The sequence below is a fragment of the Pithys albifrons genome, chromosome 27 (assembly GCF_047495875.1).
Source record: "Pithys albifrons albifrons isolate INPA30051 chromosome 27, PitAlb_v1, whole genome shotgun sequence".
In the NCBI taxonomy this organism is placed as follows: Eukaryota; Metazoa; Chordata; class Aves; order Passeriformes; family Thamnophilidae; genus Pithys; species Pithys albifrons.
Genome location: NC_092484.1, coordinates 3198002 through 3219117, shown reverse-complemented (window position 1 = coordinate 3219117; position 21116 = coordinate 3198002). Strand labels below are relative to the sequence as shown.

Genomic DNA, 21116 nt, shown 5'->3' with positions numbered 1-21116 from the left:
GGGGAAATACTGTTAAATATTTACACCTTCATTTTATTGCTAAACACTGTTAAATATCTACACCTTCATTTTATTGCTAAAAATTGTTAAATATCTGCATCTTCATTTTATTGCTAAACTTATTTCTGCACCTTCATTTTATTACTAAATACTGTTAAATATCTGCACCTTAATTTTATTTCTAAACACTGTCAAATATCTGCACCTTCATTTTATTGCTAAACTTATTTCTGCACCTTCATTTTATTGCTAAACACTGTTAAATATCTGTACCTTTATTTTATTACTAAACACATTTCTGCACCTTCAATTTATTGTTAAACACTGTTAAATATCTGCACCTTCATTTTATTGCTAAACACATTTCTGCACCTTCCTTTTATTGCTAAATCAGGGGGAACACTGTTAAATATTTACACCTTCATTTTATTGCTAAACACTGTTAAGTATCTGCAACTTCATTTTATTTCTAAACACTGTTAAATATCTGCACCTTCATTTTATTGCTAAATCAGGGGGAACACTTAAATATCTGCACCTTCATTTTATTACTAAACACTGTTAAATATCTGCACCTTCATTTTATTTCTAAACACATTTCTGCACCTTCATTTTATTGCTAAATCAGGGGAAATACTGTTAAATATCTGCACCTTCATTTTATTGCTAAACACTGTTAAATATCTGTACCTTCATTTTATTACTAAACACATTTCTGCACCTTCATTTTATTGCTAAATTAGGGAAATACTGTTAAATATCTGCACCTTCATTTTATTGCTAAACTTATTTCTGCACCTTCATTTTATTACTAAACCCTGTTAAATATCTGCACCTTCATTTTCTTTCTAGTTCCATTAAAAGCCTAGAAAATGAGAAGCTGGGGAGCAGGAATTCACCTCCACCTTGTGCATTGAGACTTAGGGCACCACTTTGATTACTGAGCAGTACTTACGGGGTGAGAGATGAGCTTGGTGGTAGCCTGGAAGGAGGAAGGACAAAGAAGCCATGAGTTATTATACTAATGAGACACGATGATTCAATTAGAGAGTTCTACAGATGAGCCACCCCACTGAAGGGCAACAGAGTTGCTGTTTCTAAGCAGTCATTGAAACTGTTTACGGTTGAGCAGGGAGGTGTTGCTTTGAAGAAACCTCCGTCCTGAATGGTGGAGGGAGGGCCCCAGTTCAGGCTGAAATTAGATGTATTCACAGCCAGGATTTCTGGGCTGCTTTGTATGTTTGGGGATTTTATCAAATGTTATTTAAAAACAAAAACAAACAAAGAAAAAAAGCTGCAACTGGCAATATAAAAGCTCTGAAGGTAAATGGTGCTGCTTTGAGGAGCCTTTGAGCAACTAATGGAGCTTTCTGAACTTTCTATGTTAAGGCTAATTATAAATTTGGCAACTGCTCTTCCATCTGCACCTCAGTTATTACTCATTTAACTACAGGAGAGATATGGACTATTGGCCAGCTCTGGGGTGCCCAGAATTAGAGGGATCTGGAACTGCTGGAGAGTCCAGAGAAGGCCACGGAGATGCTCCAGGGCTGGAGCCCCTCTGCTCTGGAGCCAGGCTGGGAGAGCTGGGGGGGATCACCTGGAGAAGGGAGGGCCCCAGGGAGATCTGAGAGCTCCTTCCAGAGCCTAAAGGGGCTCCAGAAGAGCTGGAGAGGGACTGGGGACAAGGGATGAAGGGACAGGACAAGTGGAACGGCTTCAAACAGAAAGAGATGATATTTATGTTGGAGAGGGAAAAGGAATTCTTCCCTCTGAGGGTGGGCAGGCCCTGGCACAGGTTGGGCAGAGAAGATGTGGTTGTTCCATCCATGGAAGTGTCCAAGGCAAGGGTGGATGGGGCTTGGAGCAACCTGGGCGTGTGGAAGGTGTCCCTGCCCATGGCAGGGGGTGGAACTGGATGGGCTTTAAGGTCCCTCGCAACTCAACCCAACCCAAACCAACCCAACCCAACCCAACCCAACCCAACCCAACCCAACCCAACCCAACGCAACCCAACCCAAACCAACCCAACCCAACCCAATGCAACCCAACCCAACGCAACCCAACCCAATGCAACCCAATGCAACGCAACCCAACCCAACCCAACCCAACCCAGCCCAACTCAACCCAACTCAACGCAACCCAACCCAACCCAGCACAACCCAACCCAACCCAACCCAATGCAACCCAACGCAACCCAACCCAGTCCAACCCAACCCAACCCAACCCAACCCAACCCAGCCCAACCCAACCCAACCCAACCCAACGCAACCCAACCCAGCCCAACCCAACCCAACCCAATGCAACCCAACGCAACCCAACCCAATGCAACCCAACCCAACCCAACCCAACCCAACCCAACCCACCCCAACCCACCCCAGCCCAACCCAACCCAACCCAACCCAATGCAACCCAACCCAACCCAAACCAACCCAACCCAACCCAACCCAACCCAACCCAACCCAATGAAACCCAACCCAACCCAGCCCAGCCCAACCCAACCCAGCCCAACCCAACCCAACCCATTCCATCATTCATATATGAAGAAATAAAGCACAGACCAGTGCACAACCATGGCCTGCAAATGAAATTATGTAAGTAAAAGAAAAACATGAAAGTAACAGAAATTTTTAAAAAATTGTCACCATTGACGTAGAGACTGTCCTTGTCCAGGCTGTAGGGGCCCAGCTGGGTGATGCCACTGGTCCTGTTGCTGACTTGGTGGTACAGCCCCACCCTGTCCAAAGGGGCAGCGAAGGGCTCCTTCCTGTAGGTGCACACGGCGTCCACCCGGGTCTCCTCCCTGTGACTGCCTGGCCTGGAACACACAGGGACAGCTCTTAAACTTCCCCCTCTACACATTCTTTCTGCAAGGCTGGGCCTTGGGGTTTCTGTGGCCATCCCTGTGTGGGAAGGTAAAAACTGGAATGCCAAAGAGTGTGTCTGTGTGACGGACAGCCAGTCACTGCAGCTGAAGAAAGCCCTGAAGATGTTCATGAATCAAAGGGACAGACAGCACTTAGGATTCATTTTGGGGTTATGCCTTTACCACCCTGAGATGGGAGGGCAAGCAGTGAGTGAAGGCTCTGATGCAAGAAAGCATGAAGGTCCAGTCTCTGTGGCACAGATGTCCACTGAACATGACCATGATGAGCCACCTCATCTAACGAAGGGAACTACAAAGGGACACTGAAACACTACCCATACCTGAAGGCTGTGGATTCACATCCATGGAAATCAGGCCCAATGGTGCTTTGCTTCAGCAGGCGGTCAAGCTGCCAAGGGCAGAGGTTTCACAGTTAAAACCTGGACTGACCCATCCATTCTGCCAAGGTTATTAGAGCAGTAAGAGGAAGACCATGTGCTAGTGATGGTTCACTTACCAAGGTGTTCATAACCCTTCGTGTCGACTTGAACTTTGCTGAGTCAGGCATTGCCAGGTCAGACATGTAGGGGAGGTTGGTGATGGTGAAGTTGACAGTGAAAGGCTCAAGACTGGCAGCAGTTGTTGGATGGGTGGGAGCTGGAAGAAGCACAGATGGGGAGTGACAAGGGGCAAGACCCAGGGAGTCAGGAATAAGGCTGGAAAACCCTGCAGGTCTCCTACCAGCCCTTCTCCTCATTTTGGAGGGTTTCAAGCTCTTTTCCCTTCCCCAGGATCACAGTCTTCATCCCCCAGACTCCTCTCTCTGAAAGATCCCCCTAATGCACTTGCTGCCCTCTGAGCCCAGCCAGCTCCTGCAAGGTACTCACTGGGCAGCACTGGCTGTTCGTTGTAGCCTGGCAAAAGAGAGAGACAGAGGGTCAGCAGCTGGAGCTGGGCAAGGGGCAGCAGTGGGGGGTGGCTGCTGAGGGAGAGCAGAGGAGGCACAGAGAGGAGCGTAGGTCACCGTTGACGTAGAGACTGTCCTTGTCCAGGCTGTAGGGGCCCAGCTGGGTGATGCCTCTGGTCCTGTTGCTGACTTGATGGTACAGCCCCACCCTGTCCAGAGGGGCAGCGGAGGGCTCCTTCCTGTAGGTGCACACGGCGTCCACCCGGGTCTCGTCCCTGTGACTGCCTGGCCTGGAACACACAGGAATATTATGGAGCACCAACCTCCGAGTCTTCTCCCCTCAAGGCCTGCCCTTGGGGCTTCTGTGGCCGCCCCTGCAAGGGGAAGCCAAACTCTTCATTCCAAAAATCTGTGTTGTTGATGGGCAACCAGTGCTCCAAACCTTCACTAATGCCCTGCAGTTGTTCAGGAAGCCCAGGGACAGACAGGACTTTAAAGTCATCCTGGGGCTACACTATCAACACCCTTAGTTCAAAGGGCAGGAAGAGAGTGCAGGCTCTGAGGCTGGAGATCATCAGGGACAAGGTCCTGCCTCCCTAGGGAAGGTGCCCAAATACCAGGACCATCACTGGCAAAGTCCTTTGAGCAAAAGACCTGGAAAGGGACATTAAAACACGACCCATACCTGAAGGCTGTGGATTCACATCCATGGAAATCAGGCCCAATGGTGCTTTGCTTCAGCAGGCGGTCGAGCTGCCAAGGGAAAAGTTTTCTCAGTTAAGTCCTGGACAGACCCCAGGACTCCTCCAAGGTTATGAGGGCAGTGTGGGCAAGACCATGTGCCAGTGATGGTTCACTTACCAAAGTGTTCATAACCCTTTGTGTCGACTTGAACTTTGCAGAGTCAGGCTTCGCCAGGTCAGACATGTAGAGGAGGTTGGTGATGGTGAAGTTGACAGTGAAAGGCTCAAGACTGGCAGCAGTTGTTGGATGGGTGGGAGCTGGAAGAAGCACAGATGGGGAGTGATAAAGGGTATGAGCCAGGGTGTCAGGGCTATGGCTGGCCAACCACAGAGGTCTCCTGCCAGCCCTGATCTCCATTCCAAAGACTTTCACAATCCCTGTCTCTCCTCAGGATCTGAAGCTCCAACCCCCAGATTCCTCTGCCCAGAAGGAGATCCCTACAAGGCACTTGCTGCCCTCTGAGCCCAGCCCACTCCTGCAAGGTACTCACTGGGCAGCAGTGGCTGTTCGTTGTAGCCTGGCAAAAGAGAGAGACAGAGGGTCAGCAGCTGGAGCTGGGCAAGGAGCAGCACTGGGGGGTGGCTGCTGAGGGAGAGCAGAGGAGGCACAGAGAGGAGCGTAGGTCACCGTTGACGTAGAGACTGTCCTTGTCCAGGCTGTAGGGGCCCAGCTGGGTGATGCCTCCGGTCCTGTTGCTGACTTGGTGGTACAGCCCCACCCTGTCCAGAGGGGCAGCGGAGGGCTCCTTCCTGTAGGTGCACACGGCGTCCACCCGGGTCTCGTCCCTGTGACTGCCTGGCCTGCAACACACAGGGATATTATGGAGCACCAACCTCCGAGTCTTCTCCCCTCAAGGCCTGCCCTTGGGGCTTCTGTGGCCGCCCCTGCAAGGGGAAGCCAAACTCTTCATTCCAAAAATCTGTGTTGTTGATGTGCAACCAGTGCTCCAAACCTTCAGTAATGCCCTGCAGTTGTTCAGGAAGCCCAGGGACAGACAGGACTTTAAAGTCATCCTGGGGCTACACTATCAACACCCTTAGTTCAAAGGGCAGGAAGAGAGTGCAGGCTCTGAGGCTGGAGAGCATCAGGGACAAGGTCCTGCCTCCCTAGAGAAGGTGCCCAAATACCAGGACCATCACTGGCAAAGTCCTTTGAGCAAAAGTCCTGCAAAGGGATATTCAAACATGACCCATACCTGAAGGCTGTGGATTCACATCCATGGAAATCAGGCCCAATGGTGCTTTGCTTCAGCAGGCGGTCGAGCTGCCAAGGGAAAGGTTTTCTCAGTTAAGTCCTGGACAGACCCCAGGACTCCTCCAAGGTTATGAGGGCAGTGTGGGCAAGACCATGTGCCAGTGATGGTTCACTTACCAAAGTGTTCATAACCCTTTGTGTTGACTTGAACTTTGCTGAGTCAGGCTTTGTCAGGTCAGACATGTAGGGGAGGTTGGTGATGGTGAAGTTGACGGTGAAAGGCTCGAGTGCAGCAGCTGTTGTTGGATGGGTGGGAGCTGAATGAAGCAGAGACAGGGAGTGAAAAGGGGCAAGACGCAGGGGTTCAGTGCTTTGGCTGGATAAGCACAGAGGTTTCCTCCCAACCCTGCTCTCCATTGGAAAATCTTCCAGCCTCCCTGTATCTCAAGCCCCGAACGCTAGAATCCTCAGCCTGAAAGAAGAACCCCCAAGGCACTTGCTGCCCTCTGAGCCCAGCCCGCTCCTGCAAGGTACTCACTGGGCAGCACTGGCCGTTCGTTGTAGCCTGGCAAAAGAGAGAGACAGAGGGTCAGCAGCTGGAGCTGGGCAAGGGGCAGCAGTGGGGGGTGGCTGCTGAGGGAGAGCAGAGGAGGCACAGAGAGGAGCGTAGGTCACCGTTGACGTAGAGACTGTCCTTGTCCAGGCTGTAGGGGCCCAGCTGGGTGATGCCTCCGGTCCTGTTGCTGACTTGGTGGTACAGCCCCACCCTGTCCAGAGGGGCAGCGGAGGGCTCCTTCCTGTAGGTGCACACGGCGTCCACCCGGGTCTCCTCCCTGTGACTGCCTGGCCTGGAACACACAGGGACAACACTGAGCACCATCCTCTCCATGTTCTCTCTGGAAGTCAAGGCTATGTGGGCTCTGTGGCCATCCCTGCATGGGAAAACAAGCTGTGCCTTGCCAAGTGTGTGTGAACAGCCTGGCCATTGCACTCCACATCCACTAATGCCTTGGGGATTTTTATGGACAACAGGGCCAGGCAGGACCAAAAGCCAACATGTGGCTGTGCTGTCATCACCCCAAAAAGTGGGTGAAGGCAGAGACTGGAACCTTAATGGCAGGAGGGAATCCAGGAGAAGTCCTATCTCTCTGTACTAGTTTTCAATTGAACATGATCATGATAAAAGGACCTCAAAGGGACATTCCAACATGACCCATACCTGAAGGCTGTGGATTCACATCCATGGAAAACAGGCCCAATGGTGCTTTTCTTGAGCAGGCGGTCGAGCTGCCAAGGGCAGAGGTTTCACAGTTACAGCATGGACAAATCCCTGCACTGACACCAAAGTGAGGAGACAAGCAGGGCCAAGGATAGTTCTCACTTCTGGTTCACTTACCAAGGTGTTCATGACCCTTCGTGTCGACTTGAACTTTGCAGAGTCAGGCTTTGTCAGGTCAGACATGTAGGGGAGGTTGGTGATGGTGAAGTTGACAGTGAAAGGCTCAAGACTGGCAGCAGTTGTTGGATGGGTGGGAGCTGCAAGAAGCAGAGAAGGGGAGTAAGAAGAGGCAAGAGACAGGGGGTAGAGCTCTGGCTGGATAAGCACAGAGGTTTCCTCCCAACCCTGATCTCCATTCCAAAGACTGTCATAATCTCTGTCTCTGCCCAGGATCTCAAGCTCCAACCCCCAAACTGCTGTGCCTGAAAGAAGATCCCCCTAATGCACTTGCTGCCCTCTGAGCCCAGCCCACTCCTGCAAGGTACTCACTGGGCAGCACTGGCTGTTCGTTGTAGCCTGGAAAAGAGAGAGACAGAGGGTCAGCAGCTGGAGCTGGGCAAGGGGCAGCAGTGGGGGGTGGCTGCTGAGGGAGAGCAGAGGAGGCACAGAGAGGAGCGTAGGTCACCGTTGACGTAGAGACTGTCCTTGTCCAGGCTGTAGGGGCCCAGCTGGGTGATGCCTCTGGTCCTGTTGCTGACTTGGTGGTACAGCCCCACCCTGTCCAGAGGGGCAGTGGAGGGCTCCTTCCTGTAGGTGCACACGGCGTCCACCCGGGTCTCCTCCCTGTGACTGCCTGGCCTGGAACACACAGGGACAGCTCTCAGCACCCTCCTCTGTTCCTTCTCCCCTCAAGCCTGAGTCTGGGGACATCTGTGTCCCTTACGAGGGGACCTTGTAGTCACTTTAGGGCTACAATGCCAACATGCAAAGAGAACCACACTGGACTAGAGGGGAGGCTCTAATGTGAGAGGGCATCAATTCAGAAGTCCTGTCTCCATAGTTTGGGCATGAACTGAAGAGAAAATGGATGGACCCTCAAATCTGAGCAATGGTCATTAAAGGGACACTGAGGTGAAACTTCATACCTGAAGGCTGTGGATTCACATCCATGGAAATCAGGCCCAATGGTGCTTTTCTTCAGCAGGCGGTCGAGCTGCCAAGGGCAGAGGTTTCACAGTTAAGCCCTGAACAGTTCCCAGATTCTGCCTATTCATTGGCAAGCTGGAGCAAGACAATATCCCAGTGTTGGTTCACTTACCAAAGTGTTCATAACTCTTTGTGCAGACTTGAACTTTGCTGAGTCAGGGTTTTCCAGGTCAGAATTGTAGGGGAGGTTGGTGATGGTGAAGTTGACGGTGAAATGCTCCAGATTGGCAGCAGTTGTTGTTGTTGGTGGATGGGTGGGAGCTGGAAGAAACACAGATGGAGGAGAGTGATGAAAGGCAAGAGCCAAGGTTCGAAGGCTTTGGCAGGAAAAGAGCAGAGGATTTCTCCCAGCTCTGTTCTCCATTTGAAAGGCTTTCTGGATCCCTTCCTCTCCCCTGCATCTCAAGCCCCTGGCCCCAAACTTGTCTACTGAGGAGAAGACCCCCCCCAAGATATTTACTCCCCTCTGAGCCCATCCTGTTCCTGCAAGGTACTCACTGGGCAGCACTGGCTGTTCGTTGTAGCCTGGCAAAAGAGAGAGACAGAGGGTCAGCAGCTGGAGCTGGGCAAGGGGCAGCAGTGGGGGGTGGCTGCTGAGGGAGAGCAGAGGAGGCACAGAGAGGAGCGTAGGTCACCGTTGACGTAGAGACTGTCCTTGTCCAGGCTGTAGGGGCCCAGCTGGGTGATGCCTCCGGTCCTGTTGCTGACTTGGTGGTACAGCCCCACCCTGTCCAGAGGGGCAGCGGAGGGCTCCTTCCTGTAGGTGCACACGGCGTCCACCCGGGTCTCGTACCTGTGACTGCCTGGCCTGGAACACACAGGGACAGCTCTCAGCACCCTCCTCTGTTCCTTCTTCCCTCAAGTCTCAGTCTTAGGATTTCTGTGGCTCTGCCAGGCATGACTTTACAGTCATCTTAGGGGTACAATGACAGCATTGGACAGAATGACAGAACTGTGAAGAGGACCATGCAGGAAGGGAGGGGAGTTCAAAGGCAGGAAGGCATCCATATGAAAATCCTGTCTTCGTAGGCTGGGCATCAACTGAAGAGAAAATGCTGTATCCTCTAAGCTGAGCAAAGGGCATTCAAAGGGACATGGGGGCACAACTGATACCTGAAGGCTGTGGATTCACATCCATGGAAATCAGGCCCAATGGTGCTTTTCTTCAGCAGGTGGTCGAGCTGCCAAGGGCAGAGGTTTCACAGTCACAACATGGACATATACCTGCACTCCCTCCACAATTCTGTGACCGATATCAACGCAATGTCCCATTGATGGCAAACCTACCAAAGTGTTCATAACTCTTTGCGTTGACTTGAACTTTGCTGAGTCAGGCTTTGCCAGGTCAGACATGTAGGGGAGGTTGGTGATGGTGAAGTTGACAGTGAAAGGCTCCAGATTGGCAGCAGTCGTTGTTGGTGGATGGGTGGTAGCTGCAAGAAGCACAGAAGGGGAATGACAAGGGGCATGAGGCAGAGGCTGAGGGATATGGCTGTAAAATCATACAGGTCCTTCTGCCAGCCCTGCTATTTATTTGAGAGGCTTTCAAGCTCCCTGCCTCTCTCGAGGGTCCCAAGCCCCCAACCCCAGACTCCTCTGCCAAAAATGAGACTCTCCCTCAATGCACTTGCTTCCCTCTGAGCCCATCCTGTTCCTGCAAGGTACTCACTGGGCAGCACTGGCTGTTCATTGTAGCCTGGCAAAAGAGAGAGACAGAGGGTCAGCAGCTGGAGCTGGGCAAGGGGCAGCACTGGGGGGTGGCTGCTGAGGGAGAGCAGAGGAGGCACAGAGAGGAGCGTAGGTCACCGTTGACGTAGAGACTGTCCTTGTCCAGGCTGTAGGGGCCCAGCTGGGTGATGCCTCTGGTCCTGTTGCTGACTTGGTGGTACAGCCCCACCCTGTCCAGAGGGGCAGCGGAGGGCTCCTTCCTGTAGGTGCACACGGCGTCCACCCGGGTCTGGTCCCTGTGACTGCCTGGCCTGGAACACACAGGGACAGCTCTCAGCACCCTCCTTTGCATCTCTGCCCCTCAAAGGGCTTCATTTGCCATGGCTGTGAGAAGATGAACATTCTTCTTTTCCAAATGTCTATGTCTGGTGGCCAACCACTGCTCTCTACCTCCACTAACACCTTGAGGCTCTTTAGAAAACAGATCCAGGAATGACTTTAGAGTCATTCCAGGGCTACTCCATCAGCACCGTGAGACGAGAGGGCAGGAACAAGGGGAAGATCAAAGACAGGAAGGTATGTGGGACAGGATCATGGGGCAACCAGAAATCAGGGAGCAGGTTGTGCTTTAGAAGGACAGGCACCAACAGAACAGACCACAATGGTTCCACTCCTCATAATAAGGGACATACAGAGAATCATATGCATGACCCATACCTGAAAGCTGTAGCCTCACATCCCTGAAAATCAGGCCCAATGGTGCTTTTCTTCATCAGGCGGTCGAGCTGCCAAGGGCAGAGGTTTCAGTTAAGCTCTGAACATCTGCCAACAATCCAAATAATTCATTGGCAAGCTGGAGCAAGACAATATCCCAGTGTGGATCGACTTACCAAAGTGTTCATAACTCTCTGTGCAGACTTGAACTTTGCTGAGTCGGGCTTTTCCAGGTCAGAATTGTAGGGGAGGTTGGTGATGGTGAAGTTGACGGTGAAATGCTCCAGATTGGCAGCAGTTGTTGTTGGTGGATGGGTGGGAGCTGGAAGAAACACAGATGCAGGGGATTGATAAATAGCAAGAGCCAAGGTTTCAAGGCTCTGTCAAAAAGAGAGCAGAGGTTTCCTTCCAGCCCTGCTCTCCATTAGAATGACTTTCAGGATTCCTTCTTCTCTCCTGTACCTCCAGCCCCAGCCCTCAGACTTCTCTACTCAGGAGAAAACCCATCCAAGGTACTTGCTTCCCTCTGAGCCCATCCTGTTCCTGCAAGGTACTCACTGGGCAGCAGTGGCTGTTCGTTGTAGCCTGGAAAAGAGAGAGACAGAGGGTCAGCAGCTGGAGCTGGGCAAGGGGCAGCAGTGGGGGGTGGCTGCTGAGGGAGAGCAGAGGAGGCACAGAGAGGAGCGTAGGTCACCGTTGACGTAGAGACTGTCCTTGTCCAGGCTGTAGGGGCCCAGCTGGGTGATGCCTCTGGTCCTGTTGCTGACTTGGTGGTACAGCCCCACCCTGTCCAGAGGGGCAGTGGAGGGCTCCTTCCTGTAGGTGCACACGGCGTCCACCCGGGTCTCGTACCTGTGACTGCCTGGCCTGGAACACACAGGGACAGCTCTCAGCACCCTCCTCTGTTCCTTCTCCCCTCAGGGCTGAGTCTTGTGACTTCGGTGGCCCTTCCTGATTGGACTTTATAGTCAATTTAGGGCTACAATATGAGCTTGCAGAGAGAATCGTAAAGGATTAGAGGGGAGGCTCTAAGGAAAGAGGGCATCAATTCAGAAGTCCTGGGTCCATAGTATTGGGATCAACTGAAGAGAAAAGGGATTGACCGCCAAATCTGAGCAATGGTCATTAAAGTGTCACTGGGGTGAAACTTCATACCTGAAGGCTGTGGATTCACATCCATGGAAATCAGGCCCAATGGTGCTTTGCTTCAGCAGGCGGTCGAGCTGCCAAGGGCAGAGATTTCACAGTTAAAACCTGGACAGATCCTTCCACTTCCTCCACATTTCTGAGACCAATATCAAGAGAATGTCCCATTGAAGGCAAACCTACCAAAGTGTTCATAACTCTTTGTGTAGACTTGAACTTGGCTGAGTCAGGGTTTTCCAGGTCAGAATTGTAGGGGAGGTTGGTGATGGTGAAGTTGACGGTGAAAGGCTCCAGATTGGCAGCAGTCGTTGTTGGTGGATGGGTGGAAGCTGAAAGAAGCAGAGATGGGGAGTGATAATGAGGAGGAGCCAGGGGTCAGGGCTATGGCTGGACAACCACAGAGGTTTCCTGTCAGCCCTGATCTCCATTGGAAATGGGTTCAGACTTCCTATCTCAAGCCAGGATCATAAGCCCTAGCCCCAGACTCCTCAATCCAAAAGAAGATTCTCCCAAAGGCACTTGCTGCCCTCGTAGTCCAGCCCACTCCTGCAAGGTACTCACTGGGCAGCACTGGCTGTTCGTTGTAGCCTGGCAAAATAGAGAGACAGAGGGTCAGCAGCTGGAGCTGGGCAAGGGGCAGCAGTGGGGGGTGGCTGCTGAGGGAGAGCAGAGGAGGCACAGAGAGGAGCGTAGGTCACCGTTGACGTAGAGACTGTCCTTGTCCAGGCTGTAGGGGCCCAGTTGGGTGATGCCTCCGGTCCTGTTGCTGACTTGGTGGTACAGCCCCACCCTGTCCAGAGGGGCAGTGGAGGGCTCCTTCCTGTAGGTGCACACGGCGTCCACCCGGGTCTCGTCCCTGTGACTGCCTGGCCTGCAACACACAGGGATATTATGGAGCACCAACCTCCGAGTCTTCTCCCCTCAAGGCCTGCCCTTGGGGCTTCTGTGGCTGCTCCTGCAAGGGGAAGCCAAACTCTTCATTCCAAAAATCTGTGTTGTTGATGTGCAACCAGTGCTCCGAACCTTCAGTAATGCCCTGCAGTTGTTCAGGAAGCCCAGGGACAGACAGGACTTTAAAGTCATCCTGGGGCTACACTATCAACACCCTTAGTTCAAAGGGCAGGAAGAGAGTGCAGGCTCTGAGGCTGGAGAGTATCAGGGACAAGGTCCTGCCTCCCTAGAGAAGGTGCCCAAATACCAGGACCATCACTGGCAAAGTCCTTTGAGCAAAAGACCTGGAAAGGGACATTAAAACACGACCCATACCTGAAGGCTGTGGATTCACATCCATGGAAATCAGGCCCAATGGTGCTTTGCTTCAGCAGGCGGTCGAGCTGCCAAGGGAAAAGTTTTCTCAGTTAAGTCCTGGACAGACCCCAGGACTCCTCCAGGTTATGAGGGCAGTGTGGGCAAGACCATGTGCCAGTGATGGTTCACTTACCAAAGTGTTCATAACCCTTCGTGTTGACTTGAACTTTGCAGAGTCAGGCTTCGTCAGGTCAGACATGTAGGGGAGGTTGGTGATGGTGAAGTTGACAGTGAAAGGCTCAAGACTGGCAGCAGTTGTTGGATGGGTGGGAGCTGGAAGAAGCACAGATGGGGAGTGATAAAGGGTATGAGCCAGGGTGTCAGGACTATGGCTGGCCAACCACAGAGGTCTCCTGCCAGCCCTGATCTCCATTCCAAAGACTTTCACAATCCCTGTCTCTCCTCAGGATCTGAAGCCCCAACCCCCAGATTCCTCTGCACAGAAGGAGATCCCTACAAGGCACTTGCTGCCCTCTGAGCCCAGCCCACTCCTGCAAGGTACTCACTGGGCAGCACTGGCTGTTCGTTGTAGCCTGGCAAAAGAGAGAGACAGAGGGTCAGCAGCTGGAGCTGGGCAAGGGGCAGCAGTGGGGGGTGGCTGCTGAGGGAGAGCAGAGGAGGCACAGAGAGGAGCGTAGGTCACCGTTGACGTAGAGACTGTCCTTGTCCAGGCTGTAGGGGCCCAGCTGGGTGATGCCTCCGGTCCTGTTGCTGACTTGGTGGTACAGCCCCACCCTGTCCAGAGGGGCAGCGGAGGGCTCCTTCCTGTAGGTGCACACGGCGTCCACCCGGGTCTCCTCCCTGTGACTGCCTGGCCTGGAACACACAGGGACAGCTCTCAGCACCCTCCTCTGTTCCTTCTCCCCTCAGGGCTGAGTCTGGGGACATCTGTGTCCCTTACATGGGGACCTTGTAGTCATTTTAGGGCTACAATGTCAACATGCAAAGAGAACCACACTGGACTAGAGGGGAGGCTCTAATGTGAGAGGGCATGCCAATGGATGTCCTGAATCCATAGTTTGGGCATGAACTGAAGAGAAAATGGATGGACCCTCAAATCTGAGCAATGGTCATTACAGGGACACTGAGGTGAAACTTCATACCTGAAGGCTGTGGATTCACATCCATGGAAATCAGGCCCAATGGTGCTTTTCTTCAGCAGGCGATCGAGCTGCCAAGGGCAGAGGTTTCAGTTAAGCCCTGAACATCTGCCAACACTCCCACCAATTCATTGGCAGGCTGGAACAAGACAATATCCCAGTGTGGATCGACTTACCAAAGTGTTCATAACTCTTTGTGCAGACTTGAACTTTGCTGAGTCAGGCTTTTCCAGGTCAGAATTGTAGGGGAGGTTGGTGATCGTGAAGTTGACGGTGAAAGGCTCAAGGGCAGCAGCTGTTGTTGTTGGTGGATGGGTGGGAGCTGGAAGAAACACAGATGTAGGGGATTGATAAATAGCAAGAGCCAAGGTTTCAAGGCTCTGTCAAAAAGAGAGCAGAGGTTTCCTTCCAGTCCTGCTCTCCATTAGAATGACTTTCAGGATTCCTTCTTCTCTCCTGCACCTCCAGCCCCAGCCCTCAGACTTCTCTACTCAGGAGAAAATCCATCCAAGGCACTTGCTTCCCTCTGAGCCCATCCTGTTCCTGCAAGGTACTCACTGGGCAGCAGTGGCTGTTCGTTGTAGCCTGGAAAAGAGAGAGACAGAGGGTCAGCAGCTGGAGCTGGGCAAGGGGCAGCACTGGGGGGTGGCTGCTGAGGGAGAGCAGAGGAGGCACAGAGAGGAGCGTAGGTCACCGTTGACGTAGAGACTGTCCTTGTCCAGGCTGTAGGGGCCCAGCTGGGTGATGCCTCTGGTCCTGTTGCTGACTTGGTGGTACAGCCCCACCCTGTCCAGAGGGGCAGCGGAGGGCTCCTTCCTGTAGGTGCACACGGCGTCCACCCGGGTCTCGTACCTGTGACTGCCTGGCCTGGAACACACAGGGACAGCTCTCAGCACCCTCCTCTGTTCCTTCTCCCCTCAGGGCTGAGTCTTGTGACTTCGGTGGCCCTTCCTGGTTGGACTTTATAGTCAATTTAGGGCTACAATATGAGCTTGCAGAGAGAATCGTAAAGGATTAGAGGGGAGGCTCTAAGGAAAGAGGGCATCAGTTCAGAAGTCCTGTGTCCATAGTATTGGGATCAACTGAAGAGAAAAGGGATGGACCTCCAAATCTGAGCAATGGTCATTAAAGGGACACTGAGGTGAAACTTCATACCTGAAGGCTGTGGATTCACATCCATGGAAATCAGGCCCAATGGTGCTTTGCTTCAGCAGGCGGTCGAGCTGCCAAGGGCAGAGGTTTCACAGTTAAGCCCTGAACAGTTCCCAGATTCTGCCTATTCATTGGCAAGCTGGAGCAAGACAATATCCCAGTGTTGGTTCACTTACCAAAGTGTTCATAACTCTTTGTGCAGACTTGAACTTTGCCGAGGCAGGGTTTTCCAGGTCAGAATTGTAGGGGAGGTTGGTGATGGTGAAGTTGACGGTGAAATGCTCAAGGGCAGCAGCTGTTGTTGGTGGATGGGTGGGAGCTGGAAGAAGCAGAGATATGGAGTGATAAAGGTAAGAGTCAGGGGGTCAGGCTCCCAGCTGGACAACCAGAGATGTGTCCTCCCATCCCTTCTCTACATTAGAAAGGCTTTGAGGGTCCCTAAGATCCAAGGATCTCAAGCCCCTGGGTTAGCACTCATCTGTCTGAAAGAAGACCCCCCCCATATATTTGCTTCCCTCGTAGCCCAGCCCACTCCTGCAAGGTACTCACTGGGCAGCACTGGCTGTTCGTTGTAGCCTGGCAAAAGAGAGAGACAGAGGGTCAGCAGCTGGAGCTGGGCAAGGGGCAGCAGTGGGGGGTGGCTGCTGAGGGAGAGCAGAGGAGGCACAGAGAGGAGCGTAGGTCACCGTTGACGTAGAGACTGTCCTTGTCCAGGCTGTAGGGGCCCAGTTGGGTGATGCCTCTGGTCCTGTTGCTGACTTGGTGGTACAGCCCCACCCTGTCCAGAGGGGCAGCGGAGGGCTCCTTCCTGTAGGTGCACACGGCGTCCACCCGGGTCTGGTCCCTGTGACTGCCTGGCCTGGAACACACAGGGACAGCTCTCAGCATAATCCTTTGCATCTCTACCCCTCAAAGGGCTTCATTGGCCATGGTTGTGAGAAGATGGACACACTTCTATCCCAAACGTCTACGTCTGGTGGCCAAGCACTGCTCTCTACCTCCATTAACATCTTGAGGCTCTTTAGAAAACAGATCCGGGAATGACTTTAGAGTCATTCCAGGGCTACTCCATCAACACCATGAGTGGAGAGGACAGGAACAAGGGGAAGATCAAAGACAGAAAGGTATCTGGAACAAGATCATGCGAAAATCAGAAATCAGGGAGCACGTTGTGCTTTGGAAGGACAGGCACCAACAGAACAGACCACAATGGTTCCACTCCTCATAATAAGGGACATACAGAGAATTGTATGCATGACCCATACCTGAAAGTTTTGGCCTCACATCCCTGAAAATCAGGCCCAATGGTGCTTTCCTTCATCAGGCGGTCGAGCTGCCAAGGGCAGAGGTTTAAGTTAAGCTCTGAACATCTGCCAACAATCCAGCCAATTCATTGGCAGGCTGGAGCAAGACAATATCCCAGTATTGGTCGACTTACCAAAGTGTTCATAACTCTCTGTGCAGTCTTGAACTTTGCAGAGTCAGGCTTTTCCAGGTCAGAATTGTAGGGGAGGTTGGTGATGGTGAAGTTGACAGTGAAATGCTCAAGGGCAGCAGCTGTTGTTGTTGGTGGATGGGTGGGAGCTGGAAGAAGCAGAGATGTGGGGGAGTGACGAATAGCAAGAGCCAAGACTTGAAAGCTCTGGCAGGAAAAGACCAGGGAATTCCTCCCATCCTGGCTCTCCACTGGAAAGGCTTTTAGAAGCCCTTTCTCACCCCTGCATCTCAAGCCCAAGAGCCCAGATTTCTCTGCTCAGAAAAAGACCCCCCCAAAGCACTTGCTGCCCTCTAAGCCCAACCCGCTCCTGCAAGGTACTCACTGGGCAGCACTGGCTGTTCGTTGTAGCCTGGAAAAGAGAGAGACAGAGGGTCAGCAGCTGGAGCTGGGCAAGGGGCAGCACTGGGGGGTGGCTGCTGAGGGAGAGCAGAGGAGGCACAGAGAGGAGCGTAGGTCACCGTTGACGTAGAGACTGTCCTTGTCCAGGCTGTAGGGGCCCAGCTGGGTGATGCCTCTGGTCCTGTTGCTGACTTGGTGGTACAGCCCCACCCTGTCCAGAGGGGCAGCGGAGGGCTCCTTCCTGTAGGTGCACACGGCGTCCACCCGGGTCTCGTCCCTGTGACTGCCTGGCCTGGAACACACAGGGACAGCTCTCAGCACCCTCCTTTGCATCTCTGCCCCTCAAAGGGCTTCATTGGCCATGGTTGTGAGAAGATGGACACAATTCTATCCCAAACGTCTATCTCTGGTGGAGAACCACTGCTCTCTACCTCCACTAACACCTTGAGGCTCTTTAGAAAACAGATCCAGGAATGACTTTAGAGTCATTCCAGGGCTACTCCATCAGCACCGTGACATGAGAGGACAGGAACAAGGGGAAGATCAAAGACAGGAAGGTATCTGGGACAGGATCATGGGGCAATCAGAAATCAGGGAGCAGGTTGTGCTTTGGAAGGACAGGCACCAACAGAACAGACCACAATGGTTCCACTCCTCATAATAAGGGACATACAGAGAATCATATGCATGATCCATACCTGAAAGTTTTGGCCTCACATCCCTGAAAATCAGGCCCAATGGTGCTTTTCTTCAGCAGGCGGTCGAGCTGCCAAGGGCAGAGGTTTCACAGTTAAGCCCTGAACAGTTCTCAGATTCTGCCTATTCATTGGCAAGCTGGAGCAAGACAATATCCCAGCGTTGGTTCACTTACCAAAGTGTTCATAACTCTTTGTGCAGACTTGAACTTTGCTGAGTCAGGGTTTTCCAGGTCAGAATTGTAGGGGAGGTTGGTGATGGTGAAGTTGACGGTGAAATGCTCAAGGGCAGCAGCTGTTGTTGGTGGTGGATGGGTGGGAGCTGGAAGAAGCAGAGATATGGAGTGATAAAGGTAAGAGTCAGGGGGTAAGGCTCCTAGCTGGACAACCAGAGATGTGTCCTCCCATCCCTTCTCTACATTAGAAAGGCTTTGAGGGTCCCTAAGATCCAAGGATCTCAAGCCCCTGGGTTAGCACTCATCTGTCTGAAAGAAGACCCCCCCCATATATTTGCTTCCCTCGTAGCCCAGCCCACTCCTGCAAGGTACTCACTGGGCAGCAGTGGCTGTTCGTTGTAGCCTGGCAAAAGAGAGAGACAGAGGGTCAGCAGCTGGAGCTGGGCAAGGGGCAGCAGTGGGGGGTGGCTGCTGAGGGAGAGCAGAGGAGGCACAGAGAGGAGCGTAGGTCACCGTTGACGTAGAGACTGTCCTTGTCCAGGCTGTAGGGGCCCAGCTGGGTGATGCCTCCGGTCCTGTTGCTGACTTGGTGGTACAGCCCCACCCTGTCCAGAGGGGCAGCGGAGGGCTCCTTCCTGTAGGTGCACACGGCGTCCACCCGGGTCTGGTCCCTGTGACTGCCTGGCCTGCAACACACAGGGACAGCTCTCAGCACCCTCCTCTGTTCCTTCTCCCCTCAGGGCTGAGTCTTGTGACTTCGGTGGCCCTTCCTGGTTGGACTTTATATTCAATTGAGGGCTACAATATGAGCTTCTAGAGAGAATCATAAAGGATTAGAGGGGAGGCTCTAAGGAATGAGGGCATCAGTTCAGAAGTCCTGTCTCCATAGTATTGGGATCAACTGAAGAGAAAAGGGATGGACCTCCAAATCTCAGCAATGGTCATTAAAGTGACACTGGGTGAAACTTCATACCTGAAGGCTGTGGATTCACATCCATGGAAATCAGGCCCAATGGTGCTTTGCTTCAGCAGGCGGTCGAGCTGCCAAGGGCAGAGGTTTCACAGTTAAGCCCTGAACAGTTCCCAGATTCTGCCTATTCATTGGCAAGCTGGAGCAAGACAATATCCCAGCGTTGGCTCACTTACCAAAGTGTTCATAACTCTTTGTGCAGACTTGAACTTTGCCGAGTCAGGGTTTTCCAGGTCAGAATTGTAGGGGAGGTTGGTGATGGTGAAGTTGACGGTGAAATGCTCCAGATTGGCAGCAGTTGTTGTTGGTGGATGGGTGGGAGCTGGAAGAAACACAGATGGAGGAGAGTGATGAAAGGCAAGAGCCAAAGTTCGAAGGCTTTGGCTGGAAAAGAGCAGAGGATTTCTCCCAGCTCTGTTCTCCATTTGAAAGTCTTTCAGGATCCCTTCCTCTCCCCTGCATCTCAAGCCCCTGGCCCCAAACTTGTCTACTGAGGAGAAGACCCCCCCAAGATATTTACTCCCCTCTGAGCCCATCCTGTTCCTGCAAGGTACTCACTGGGCAGCAGTGGCTGTTCGTTGTAGCCTGGCAAAAGAGAGAGACAGAGGGTCAGCAGCTGGAGCTGGGCAAGGGGCAGCACTGGGGGGTGGCTGCTGAGGGAGAGCAGAGGAGGCACAGAGAGGAGCGTAGGTCACCGTTGACGTAGAGACTGTCCTTGTCCAGGCTGTAGGGGCCCAGTTGGGTGATGCCTCCGGTCCTGTTGCTGACTTGGTGGTACAGCCCCACCCTGTCCAGAGGGGCAGCGGAGGGCTCCTTCCTGTAGGTGCACACGGCGTCCACCCGGGTCTGGTCCCTGTGACTGCCTGGCCTGCAACACACAGGGACAGCTCTCAGCACCCTCCTCTGTTCCTTCTCCCCTCAGGGCTGAGTCTTGTGACTTCAGTGGCCCTTCCTGGTTGGACTTTATATTCAATTGAGGGCTACAATATGAGCTTCTAGAGAGAATCATAAAGGATTAGAGGGGAGGCTCTAAGGAATGAGGGCATCAGTTCAGAAGTCCTGTCTCCATAGTATTGGGATCAACTGAAGAGAAAAGGGATGGACTTCCAAATCTCAGCAATGGTCATTAAAGTGACACTGGGTGAAACTTCATACCTGAAGGCTGTGGATTCACATCCATGGAAATCAGGCCCAATGGTGCTTTGCTTCAGCAGGCGGTCGAGCTGCCAAGGGCAGAGGTTTCACAGTTAAGCCCTGAACAGTTCCCAGATTCTGCCTATTCATTGGCAAGCTGGAGCAAGACAATATCCCAGTGTTGGTTCACTTACCAAAGTGTTCATAACTCTTTGTGCAGACTTGAACTTTGCCGAGTCAGGGTTTTCCAGGTCAGAATTGTAGGGGAGGTTGGTGATGGTGAAGTTGACGGTGAAATGCTCCAGATTGGCAGCAGTTGTTGTTGGTGGATGGGTGGGAGCTGGAAGAAACACAGATGGAGGAGAGTGATGAAAGGCAAGAGCCAAAGTTCGAAGGCTTTGGCTGGAAAAGAGCAGAGGATTTCTCCCAGCTCTGTTCTCCATTTGAAAGTCTTTCAGGATCCCTTCCTCTCCCCTGCATCTCAAGCCCCTGGCCCCAAACTTGTCTACTGAGGAGAAGACCCCCCCAAGATATTTACTCCCCTCTGAGCCCATCCTGTTCCTGCAAGGTACTCACTGGGCAGCAGTGGCTGTTCGTTGTAGCCTGGCAAAAGAGAGAGACAGAGGGTCAGCAGCTGGAGCTGGGCAAGGGGCAGCACTGGGGGGTGGCTGCTGAGGGAGAGCAGAGGAGGCACAGAGAGGAGCGTAGGTCACCGTTGACGTAGAGACTGTCCTTGTCCAGGCTGTAGGGGCCCAGTTGGGTGATGCCTCTGGTCCTGTTGCTGACTTGGTGGTACAGCCCCACCCTGTCCAGAGGGGCAGCGGAGGGCTCCTTCCTGTAGGTGCACACGGCGTCCACCCGGGTCTGGTCCCTGTGACTGCCTGGCCTGGAACACACAGGGACAGCTCTCAGCACCCTCCTTTGCATCTCTGCCCCTCAAAGGGCTTCATTGGCCATGGTTGTGAGAAGATGGACACAATTCTATCCCAAACGTCTATCTCTGGTGGAGAACCACTGCTCTCTACCTCCACTAACACCTTGAGGCTCTTTAGAAAACAGATCCAGGAATGACTTTAGAGT

The 21116-nt window shown here is 52.8% G+C and overlaps 1 protein-coding gene across 1 annotated transcript in view; it reads right to left on the bottom strand.

The window, feature by feature from the left end:
- The window catches only part of MUC16 (mucin 16, cell surface associated), an 88335-nt gene that overhangs the window by 18931 nt on the left and 48288 nt on the right, over nt 1-21116 (bottom strand). The window contains exons 18-78 of the mRNA XM_071577830.1: nt 20729-20922; nt 20613-20639; nt 20231-20376; nt 20058-20125; nt 19598-19770; nt 19461-19487; nt 19079-19224; nt 18906-18973; nt 18425-18618; nt 18309-18335; nt 17933-18078; nt 17760-17827; nt 17181-17353; nt 17045-17071; nt 16663-16808; nt 16490-16557; nt 15911-16083; nt 15774-15800; nt 15401-15543; nt 15228-15295; nt 14746-14939; nt 14631-14657; nt 14249-14394; nt 14076-14143; nt 13595-13788; nt 13479-13505; nt 13106-13245; nt 12931-12998; nt 12342-12535; nt 12226-12252; nt 11848-11993; nt 11674-11741; nt 11213-11385; nt 11077-11103; nt 10695-10840; nt 10522-10589; nt 9922-10115; nt 9806-9832; nt 9424-9569; nt 9250-9317; nt 8751-8944; nt 8635-8661; nt 8249-8397; nt 8076-8143; nt 7595-7788; nt 7480-7506; nt 7108-7247; nt 6931-6998; nt 6366-6559; nt 6250-6276; nt 5889-6028; nt 5713-5780; nt 5145-5317; nt 5008-5034; nt 4635-4774; nt 4459-4526; nt 3891-4063; nt 3754-3780; nt 3384-3523; nt 3208-3275; nt 2646-2818 (exon numbers count right to left, since the gene is read on the bottom strand). Coding sequence (XP_071433931.1) covers nt 2646-2818; nt 3208-3275; nt 3384-3523; nt 3754-3780; nt 3891-4063; nt 4459-4526; nt 4635-4774; nt 5008-5034; nt 5145-5317; nt 5713-5780; nt 5889-6028; nt 6250-6276; nt 6366-6559; nt 6931-6998; nt 7108-7247; nt 7480-7506; nt 7595-7788; nt 8076-8143; nt 8249-8397; nt 8635-8661; nt 8751-8944; nt 9250-9317; nt 9424-9569; nt 9806-9832; nt 9922-10115; nt 10522-10589; nt 10695-10840; nt 11077-11103; nt 11213-11385; nt 11674-11741; nt 11848-11993; nt 12226-12252; nt 12342-12535; nt 12931-12998; nt 13106-13245; nt 13479-13505; nt 13595-13788; nt 14076-14143; nt 14249-14394; nt 14631-14657; nt 14746-14939; nt 15228-15295; nt 15401-15543; nt 15774-15800; nt 15911-16083; nt 16490-16557; nt 16663-16808; nt 17045-17071; nt 17181-17353; nt 17760-17827; nt 17933-18078; nt 18309-18335; nt 18425-18618; nt 18906-18973; nt 19079-19224; nt 19461-19487; nt 19598-19770; nt 20058-20125; nt 20231-20376; nt 20613-20639; nt 20729-20922 — 6542 coding nt within the window. The remainder of the gene's footprint in view (nt 1-2645; nt 2819-3207; nt 3276-3383; nt 3524-3753; nt 3781-3890; nt 4064-4458; nt 4527-4634; nt 4775-5007; nt 5035-5144; nt 5318-5712; nt 5781-5888; nt 6029-6249; nt 6277-6365; nt 6560-6930; nt 6999-7107; nt 7248-7479; nt 7507-7594; nt 7789-8075; nt 8144-8248; nt 8398-8634; nt 8662-8750; nt 8945-9249; nt 9318-9423; nt 9570-9805; nt 9833-9921; nt 10116-10521; nt 10590-10694; nt 10841-11076; nt 11104-11212; nt 11386-11673; nt 11742-11847; nt 11994-12225; nt 12253-12341; nt 12536-12930; nt 12999-13105; nt 13246-13478; nt 13506-13594; nt 13789-14075; nt 14144-14248; nt 14395-14630; nt 14658-14745; nt 14940-15227; nt 15296-15400; nt 15544-15773; nt 15801-15910; nt 16084-16489; nt 16558-16662; nt 16809-17044; nt 17072-17180; nt 17354-17759; nt 17828-17932; nt 18079-18308; nt 18336-18424; nt 18619-18905; nt 18974-19078; nt 19225-19460; nt 19488-19597; nt 19771-20057; nt 20126-20230; nt 20377-20612; nt 20640-20728; nt 20923-21116) is intronic.